This window comes from Gastrolobium bilobum, unplaced genomic scaffold (assembly GCF_033153095.1).
Source record: "Gastrolobium bilobum isolate Gb01-03AN ecotype WA unplaced genomic scaffold, APGP_CSIRO_Gbil_v1 utg4359, whole genome shotgun sequence".
Lineage (NCBI taxonomy): Eukaryota > Viridiplantae > Streptophyta > Magnoliopsida > Fabales > Fabaceae > Gastrolobium > Gastrolobium bilobum.
The window spans coordinates 118,421-128,968 of NW_026895786.1; the positions used below are offsets into that span (position 1 = coordinate 118,421).

General features: G+C 31.4%; 1 protein-coding gene and 1 long non-coding RNA gene across 2 annotated transcripts; one reads left to right on the top strand and one right to left on the bottom strand.

Moving 5' to 3' along the window:
* Positions 1-294: 294 nt before the first annotated feature.
* Positions 295-1,763, bottom strand: LOC133296014 (uncharacterized). Its single transcript, XR_009749429.1, has 4 exons — positions 1,510-1,763; positions 1,131-1,207; positions 949-1,030; positions 295-516 (listed from the first exon to the last, which is right to left on the bottom strand). It is a non-coding gene; the product is annotated as an uncharacterized LOC133296014 (long non-coding RNA).
* Positions 1,764-8,034: 6,271 nt separating this feature from the next.
* Positions 8,035-8,502, top strand: LOC133296013 (protein GRIM REAPER-like). Its single transcript, XM_061494963.1, has one exon. It carries the CDS (start codon positions 8,035-8,037, stop codon positions 8,500-8,502), a length of 468 nt encoding a protein of 155 aa, XP_061350947.1.
* The last annotated feature ends 2,046 nt before the right edge of the window (positions 8,503-10,548 follow it).

Below are 10,548 nucleotides of genomic sequence, written 5' to 3' on the forward strand. Positions count from 1 at the left end.
TATACTCACTCAAATTACACCATTTTGGTCTCTATGGAAAGCTAAGAGAAATGTCTACAACTTCCACAGAGACATCAAAGTCCAATTCCATCACATTGGGTATGAAAATTGGTAAACCGGACAGGATGTATTTGTTTTCTCAACATTTTCCAATTTAAACAAAAGGTACCTAATTTAGTTTCCAGTTCAACAATCCAATACTTAATGTGCATACATATATTAAACTTAAAGTACTCATCAATAACAAATCATGTTCATTACAATTCATGGAACTTAGCTTACAAAACACTGTGATCATTCCCTTGGCTCCCATCAACAAAAGAGATGACCAAAGGCATGAGCATAGGCTAAGTCCATTCCAATATACAAATCATACATCTATCAATGGTCTATGAATCACAATCCTATACATGTGAGCTACAAAACAACATGTATAATATCAAAATATAGGATCCTCATGCATATGCTAATCCAAATATGGCCACTTGCCACTGGTGGCTCCTGCAGCATCCTTACCTGAAAGGGGGTCCCCACAACACGGGGTGAGATATACGAATATATCCAGTAAATCAGGGGTCCTTGGAGCATCTCTCCACCCCACAGTTCCATATCGGTGTAATAGCAATAACAATAATAATGCAGTAAATACATATCTATGCAAAGTGCAATAACATCTCCAGGAGAAATCCCTCGAGCTCTCAAGCTGTCCTAAGGAAACTCAGATGCAAATAGTCCTACTGGCCAGCTAACTACCAAGTATGATTTACGCATCGTCATGCAACATACCAACATAGGGAAACACCATCCTATGCCACACCAAATGCATACACATACGTATAACAAAGCATTACACTATTTTATTGCATTTATATACACAATCACAACCTCTACCCTTTCAGGGCTTGGTGGAACAGTCAAGGGAATTACACCCAAGGTCTGAAGGCTTACCTCAAGCTTCAATTCGACCTTTGTTCACCACCCACGGATTCTACAGCCCGTTAATTACAATTCTTCACTTCTCAAACAAAACCTACACAAGGTTTAATGCAATCAACACATATTGCATCCAATAACATCTCATAGCTATCAACCAAGCTATACAATTCATACCAACATAAGCATGAACTCACCTATCCAATGGGGCTAATCAAGCTCCATAGCTTGATCCAATGGTTGGTCTCTCAAGGTTGATCCAATTGCCTCAATCCTAGACAACACCAAGGCATAATCAACAACCAACCAAACCAAACCATTTATCAACAATGCAAGAAATCCAATATCTTAGTGTCATATTCTTGCCATTTTCCAAATATACTCATTTAGCTATCTAAGCTCATTTTCACCGATTAAATGTCGTTCATAGCATTTTTCACAACATGCTCTAAGCTCAATTCTTCCTAGAACATAGCTAATTTAACAACATTTCATCAAAAACCCCAATTTACTATTCATTGAACCCTAACTCATGCCATTTTCCATGAAAATAAGGTTCAAGGGGTAGAATCTTACCACCAATGGTTGCACAACCAAGGATTGATGGCTCCTCAAGCTTCAATGGAGGTTGAAGCACTCAAAACCCCAAATTTCACCAAATGGGCGAATTTTTGAGTGCCAATATCCCTCTCCACAATGCTCCCCACTCAAAACAAAGCTATGATTATGAAAGAGGAGGAGATTCTAAGCGATTTAGGCTTTTGAATCACTCCAATCGGTTAAGGATTTCTCCTTCTAGGTTCTCTCTCCCTCTTCTCCTTCCTTTCTCTCTTCTTCCTCTCTTCTTCTTTCTGGTGCTGGCGACGGGAAAATGGGGTGGGAGATGGGTTCTTTTGGTTCAAATCACTTAACATAAGTTAAGTGGTAACATGTGGGTATTGGTTTGTCTATCTATTTAACTCCAATAATTACCAAACTTTACCCAAAAGTCTGGAATATTATTCTAGGAATATTTACAATTTTATTTTTATATTTTGGGCACTTTCGCCAGTACCCATTTATACCCCTTAATTTTCACTGAGTACACTTTTTAACTCCAAAGTGACTCAGACTCATTTAATTAAGCCTTATACTTAATTTTACTCACTAAAACATGCTTAATTATTTAATTACATGTAATTTGCTAATTAATTAGGTTAGAGCTATTATATCCAAGGAGAAGCCCGTGGCGCGGGACCACCACCAATGAGCTAAGTGAATCAAATATACTAATCAAATATACTAAGTGGGTCCGACACCACATCTCAACCCAAAACCTTAAAGCATTGGGTTCATGGGTTCTTCCACTTATATACTCTTCACTTAATCCATTACCAACCAACTTTGTATTCATCACATTTGAATATCTCAACAACAAGCAGTGTCTAGAAGAGGAGCAATCCATGATGTAGCAGAAGCTTTATTATAAATGCTAACAGTTAATTAGGCCAAGATGTTTAAGATAAAGGAAAGGTATAGTGTCTATAGTAATAATATGCATCATCTATCAGAAGAGAACATAAGTGAAAATATCAGAAACTTTTGCTAAATATACAGATAACCCAATGAAAAAAAGGTTTCAATGGTTACAGTGTTATAATGATTACCCTTCTCCTGGTTGCTGATAGAAGCTGTATACATCACTGATAATTGTGAATTTCCTGAGATGAGTAACATCTAAGGTGGCCAATTTTTTTTAATCCACTCTAGCAAGTTCAGCAGTCACTTCACTGCAGCAATTTCTACTGCCTACACATAACTTCCAAGAGCCACATGAACTATTTTCACATTCTTGTAGCATGTCATAAATTCACTAATAGTGGGTTCAAGTGTTAGAAAAGAGAAGGAAAGAAAGGAAGGAGACAACAATTTACCTGATTCATCTAATGCTACAAAGCACTCTCTTTAAAGGGAAATATAAATACCTAAACAATAGTAATTATTCATGAGTGCAAACCCAAATTACTAGAGAGAAAAATAAAATAAAATAAATATGAGACCTACTATTAGACTCAAATGATTAGAGGGAACCGTTAACTTTATTTATGTCCCGTTAATAGTCGTTATCTGAATACGAATTATGAGTCATACCCAACATATTTTCACACGATAAATAAAACGTTGTATTTTCATCTTTAATATCTTTTTTTTTAATTCTTGATTTAAATTGAGTGAAATCCAATCCTTGAATCATTTAAATTTGCTTAATGTTTGTTTCTAGTTGAGATAGCAAAATGACTAACTTGACATATAAATTTCAATTTTCAGAACCAGATAATGTTATTTTTATGGAGAATATTACTTTCATGCTATATAAGAGAATTTTTTTTTTAATGTACTCACAAATTAAAGATGAAATCCACTCTATATATTTTTTTCTCTTCTCTATTCTCTCTCCTCTAATTTGTAAGTGCATAATAAAAAAATTCTTTGAGATAACGTAGACTACTATTCCCTGATTTTTAAACAAGATATGTGACTCGAGGATAGAACATGGGTCATGAGACAACCACAATAGCCCAGTAGTTTATACCATACAACACCGACCTGGTTATTAATAATATGCTGCATTTTTGGGGCTCAAGGCCCTTTTGTTTACCAAAAATAAAATAAAATAATATGCTGCATTTGTATAAGTGATATAATATATGTTACAAATTGAACAGCCCAAAAGCAAGAAACAAGAATGGATTAATAAAATTTACCAAAAAATATTTTTTATAAAATACGAATTTGGGGTTGTCTTGCATAAGTGTGTGTGCGATTAGTTTAATTGATATGATAACTCTGACAAACATTCACGCATTAAGGTGCGATTCTGCAAGTAATTGGCTCTTAATTATAATGATTCACGCATAAAACATGAAAGGGAGTTAATTAATGCTCACATTCTCCAACTATGATCTCTGATCGAATTTTGAAACTTAACGTACACTTAATGAACTTAGAATCAGATATTGCATGGACTGCATAACTTAATTATAATTATTTTCTCTTTTCTTGATTATGTGCGAAAATTTAAACCATTCATAATTTTTACAGTATAATTAAATCAACGTTCAACTATTAAAATGATTCTTTTTTCTTCTCCATTTTATTGTGTTTGTAAATCCGTAGTAAATTTTGGTAGTTTATATCAAGTCATATGTTTGAACTTTTTTTTTTTTTGGTATGCTCATATGTTTGAACTTTAGTGACACTATTATATTAAAAAAAAATTGCATTAAGTATTCTCACATAGTTCTTAGATAAATAATTATTTTATTAAGTTATTTTAATTTATAGGAGTAATTATTTTTTAATTTTTATTATTATTTATTCTCATTTTATTATCATAAACCATAATAAAAGTCAAATAAATTGATAATAATTATTAAAAATAAGGATAAAAAATTTATTTTTAGATACAATACTCAATTTTAATTCAATCTTTAACACATATTTGTATTATTATTTTAATTGATAATATTATAATACTATAATAAACATTAAACAAAAAAAATTATACATGTAAATTAAAAAACCACAATTACTTTAAGTAATAAGTTTGAATATTTATAAAATCAGGTGATACACTGATATAATCGCGAGGCTAAGTGACATTCCTTTATAATCACATTAAAGTTAAGTAATAAATTTAAAATCTCATGAATTTAAGTATATCATATAATCACAAAGAGTAAAAAGCGTAAATTTAAGTAAAAAGCGTAAATTGGGGCGGTGTGTATTGGTGTAATTGTGTGCAAGTGCACACACAAATTTTTGGAAAAAAAGAGAGAGAGTATATTTTGTGTCCTCAATAAAAATTAAATTACAGGGCCCAATTTAATCTCTTAAAAAAAAATTGATTCTCGGTTTCTTTGAATTTTAAAATAGACTCGGTTAGTCAAAATTGTGATTCCTCTGAAATTCAAAGAAGACCTACATTAATCCTTCAAAAAGACTAAATGGGTCTATTTTGAAATTCAAAGGGATCACGAGTCAATTTTTTTCTAAGGAATTAAATTAGGTCCCGTGATTTTTATCGAGGGCTCAAAAAATATTTTATTTTTGTAGTAAATTCCAGTTTTCTTTTATTTTTTTGTTTATTTTTTTTTAATACATTTAAAACTTTCTTTAATTTTTTTTTTGGGAACATTGCCATCGAACCCCCTTCCATAAATGAGCAGACATAAATAAAATTGTTTGGGTCCGCTATATATATGGAAAAAATATTTCTCAAGCTGCTTGAGATAAGTTTATTTCCGGCCATCCCAAAACTATGTCGTTTTGTTTATTTATTTCCTTATATTAATTGATTCTCCTTTGAATGGTTATGATTCTCCTTTTCTCTGTCTTCCTTTATCACCGTTGATCCATCTTTGTACATTTATGATTTAGTAGCCGGAGATAAAATTATCTCAAGGAGCTTGAGAAACGATAAGTCATATATATATATATATATATATATATATATATATAGAGAGAGAGAGAGAGAGAGAGAGAGAGAGAGAGAGAGAGAGAGAGAGAGAGAGAGAGAGAGAGAGAGAGAGAGAGAGAGAGAGAGAGAGAGAGAGAGAGAGAGAGAGAGAGAGAGAGAGAGAGAGAGAGAGAGAGAGAGAGAGAGAGAGAGAGAGAGAGAGAGAGAGAGAGAGAGAGAGAGGTTAATCCTTCAAGTATTATGCTAGCGATAAATTACTCTTCTGAACACATATAATAATAGGTCCTACAAACTCTAGGTAATATTGGACTTTACTCATTAAAGGTTAGTAACACATATAAATAAAGGATTAAATCTCATATATATGTAGATTCTTCTAAAATCCTAGCCTCCCCTAGTATTATTGTGCACATATACTATCTTTGTTGGCTTCTTGTGTATAATGATTTTTCACCTCTTGCGGTTTTCTCCTTCATAAATTATAACTAGCTCACAAATCCTATATTAACCAGGATCATCTCATGAACAATTAAGTACTTTGTTAATTAAGCTAAAAGAATGTAATTAATTGAAAAAAACAAATCTTATTTCATCTAAGATGTAGCACGTTGTTCACAGGGGCAATTTACTAAATTTCCATTCTTCTGAGTTCATGACCTTGATGAGTCAATACTCATCACGTGTGAATCACAGTTAATTAAGGGCAATGCAATAACCAATTACATGAAAGTAATTAAAGTCAACCCCATTTGCTATATATGTATATAGACCCTTTCAACGGTTGATCCATATACAGAGAATGCTCAACTGTGATATATGTTGATTGTTGACATTTATAGAAGCAGCAATGGCCACCGTGACCCTCCCCCATCACCAGCGGTGACTTACGCACTTCTCGCCGGGAAAGAGGGTCCTCTGCACGTGCACCTATACATTACATGTTATGGTCAACCATGTTAGGGCTAGTAATGCCTAAGAGAATTTTTATTCAGATTATTTTTTTAATTTTACTGTTATTAGCCTATTAGTTTTACACTATAATATTTTTAAAAGAATATGGGTAGTTAAAATGCAGAGAAGAATGCATAATCGGATTAATTTTTTTTTTTGACAAATTTATTTTTCAGTAAAAATAGATTTATAGTTACCTAATTTGTATTTATTAAAAAAATTCACTTTCAATGCAAAAACATTTTCATGTCAATTTTACGTTTGAACAGTGGGAGACCCAAAAAATTTGAGTTGTTGGAATGAAGTCATGGAAAATGTATAATTTTTTTAGTTAATATTTACACAAAAATTAATAATAAAGTTATGAAAGTAATATTTTCAATTATTGATTGAATATTTTCATATTATGAGGAGAAAAACTGTTTTTCTCATCATCAATGTTGTCAATTAACTTTCTCTATGCGTATAATAATAATAAAAAAAAAATCACTCAATCATACATCTCTCATACGATTAAAATTAACTAGAAATAAAACTCAAACAGTTGTTTATTTAGCTGAAGGTAGGGGAAAATATATATAAATTGTAAAGTCATAGAGGCACATTAAGAATTGATTTAACATTAATCATAAAGTGCTCTAAGCGAATTTGGAATAGCTATTTTATAACGTGTAATTAAAGTCAATGTACATAGACAGATCTGTGTGGCCTGTATACAAATCTAACGTAGCCATAAATAAAGTGTATTTTTTCATGCTTTGGTTCATATTGTAAGAAACATTAAGAGAAATACACAACTCATTTTCTAACACATATTCTATATGAAGCTCCATAAATTAACGAGTTTAATATTATCCGCAAACCCAAATTTCTTTCTATCTAGCTCTTAAAACTAATTTAAAATGTTCCTACTGATAAAAAAATCAAATTAATTATCAATACGTAATCTGAAGTATAATATTGGCTAACCCCACATTTCAGTATAAAAGAAATATACTCTTTTTTCTTAGAACCTCTTATAACTCTCATTGATTACTGTTGAATCAAAACCAAAAAAAAATTCACAAAATGACATCAAATAAGAATTATTGATTTGATTTTAATCTAACGATAAAAAAATAGTAAATATAACTAACCTCTAAAAGAAGGGATTAATATTGTTTCTCCTCCACAATTAAAATAAATTTATCTCACACTCTCACATCAAAGTGGGTGGGGCCCTTTGAGAAGAAGAGAAATAAAGAAAAAATGGACCTCCTCCACTGTTCTTTGACATAAGTGCAAAAGATCAAATTATCTCTATTTATATGAGAAACATTAATTTCCTAAAAAGAAAATATAGTATTTTACTTTAAGGATTTAATTTCGTATCCTCACATTTTGGTCCTTCTAATTAATTATTTAATATCTTTGAAGCTTTCTTAGAACATCAGCAAAACAGGTTAACTTTGTCTTATATGAAATAATTAATTAAAAAATTAGAGCACGATCATGCCTCTATATCAATCATGCTCTAACCGAGAATTTAGATGAAGCATTCTCTAATTCAACTTTGCAGTTGCAAGCAACATGATTTCGTCCCCTAAGATCAAGGAGTATTTTACGAGCAACTACAGTTTAAATATCACACACTCTCTGGTTTATAGCAATAGCAATAGCAATAGCAACCTTATTCATTGCTTTGAGAGAACATGGCCAACACAATCCTAAAGCTCACAACAATCCTCTCTCTGATCATCCTTCTAGCCCTGCATAGTTCCAAATATGTTTCTTCAACTAATATAGATCATGACATAGAAGATGAAGATGAACTAGAGTATGTTCTTGACACCCCATTACCCCATCTTGGACCAAGAAGCAGGTTCTTGGCAAGCATAATAAAGAAAGGAACACAATGTGATCACGAGACTCATAATATCTGCAATGGGGTTCGAGCAAACAAGGGAAATGACTTGCTTTTCTGCTGCAAGAAGCATTTTCGTAATGTTCTTAGTGATAAGAACAATTGCGGGGTGTGTGAGCACAAGTGCAAGGAAGGAGAAAGATGCTGTGGTGGAGTTTGTACTCATGTTTTATCTAATGTGCATCATTGTGGTAAGTGCAATAAGAAGTGTTCACCTGGGGATTTATGTGAGAATGGGATTTGTAATTATGCATGAAAGAAAGTTATTTGGAAGGGTAGGGGTCTAAATCTAATCTATATATTATATTATAGCAGTTTTGAGATATCAAAGGATTCTCCTGTATTTTAAATCCATTATATATATAGTTTCCGTCACATATTCATAGCTTATTAATAAAGAGATTAGAGGAGAGAAGGATTGGATCAATTGGTTGAACCCCAAATTTAATAAGTGTACACATTTTACTTTTGTCAAGTGCTTAATTTCATCTGTGTAGTTTTGTTGTTATTATTGTTGTTGATATATATATACTCTTCATGTACGTTAATAACAGATTGTTTACATTGATATATATATATATAATCACATATGCCAATGAAGAATAAAGACTTGCCCAATATGTCAATTTAAGTTTAGTGTAAGTTATATATGCGGATTAGAGTAAATTTTCAATATTCTTTTATTAAAATTAGAAATAAGTGAGATTTATACCATATAAGAAAAACAATGAAGGAATAATTCGTATTAGTATTCACTTGTGTTGAAGTATAACATTTATGTCCAAGATGCAATTTGCACGCAACTTGGTGATTTTTAATTTGAAACAAAACAATTAAACAAGCTCCACAAATTAAGGAGAGACTATGGAACATATATCTGTATATATATACACAAAATAAGAAAAATAATTTCGTGCTACTTGGTTACGCCAATAGCAATAGTATACTAACACCTCTAAATTGTTGACGTAGCTCTTTTGGAAGAAATCACATATGTATGCGATATTTAGCACATTAACAAACTTCTTATTACTCTAATATTTATAAACATTAACAAGTAAGTAACGGTGTTTTGAATGGTTTAAGTACCTAGCTAATTAAAAATCGAACTAAAAACCAATTTGTTTAGGGGAGCAAACTATTTTCACCTATAAACTGTAGCTCATTTAGACTAGCGAGTCAGACTTGTCATGGCGACCTCCTATCATTGTCCCTCCCCTAAATCCGTCCTCGTCTATTACATATCCAACTATATATACATACACTATTTTATTTTATTTTTTACTGGTATATAGTGTACAGGAAAAGAAACAATAATAGAATTGAAAAATGAGCATACGGTGAGCATCATCAAAGAGGATGACTAGTATAACAAATTCATATTTCATTAACTGTTAAATTATTTTTCTGTTAATATAAATGATTTAATAAATTTTAAAGTAACGAAATTATAATGTGATAAATTTTTAAAAGAAATATCTAACTACTAAATGTTCATTTTATACTATAGTTCTCTCAACTTTTATAAGTATTAATTTTAAGCCTCTTTTATTTTCTATAAATGTAAAATAAAATACTTTAGGCGTGAATTGGACCTTAAACTTTAATATGCATGCAGACCTCTTACTATGAAATTAAAAAGAAAAAAAAAACTAAATGAGTTTGCTTTTCAAATGAAAGTTTAGTATTCTACGTGTAAATTGTCAATTCAACCCAAAAGCACGCCCCTTCATATAAGAATTTATTGAATTCCAAAAGCAAGGGACGATGAGAATTGAATTCATGACGATTTAGTCTAAGAGATTTTGATACCATATAAAAAATTATATAAATCCAAAATTTAAAGTGTTAGGTGGAGATCATATTAATAATTTAATATTATATTTTTCTAACAACCTCCCTACACAAAGCTACATTGGGTAGTATGTGAAGTCTAAGTGCCAAGATGTATAAGAACTTCATTCAACCATCCAAAATGTTTGATGTTTAGAATAGGACAGACTGATTTGACCAACCGGTATTGCGCTTTTATGTCAGCCTTTATATTTGTCCACTTATGGAGCGCATCTTCTGTACTATAGGCGCACTAATCACTAGAGTGCCTTTGTATTGTTATGCTGGATTAATTGTTTATTTCCTGGGTTGAGTCTTGTTCGTTGCTGGGGGCAGAAACGTTTAAATCTGGGAATGATTTGATGTGCCTCTAGCATGTGATGTTTTCCAAGCCAAAAATAATAAGAATTTAATCATAAAAGAGCATTTTCTGTATATTAATTATTTTTATTATTTAGTTTATCCATTT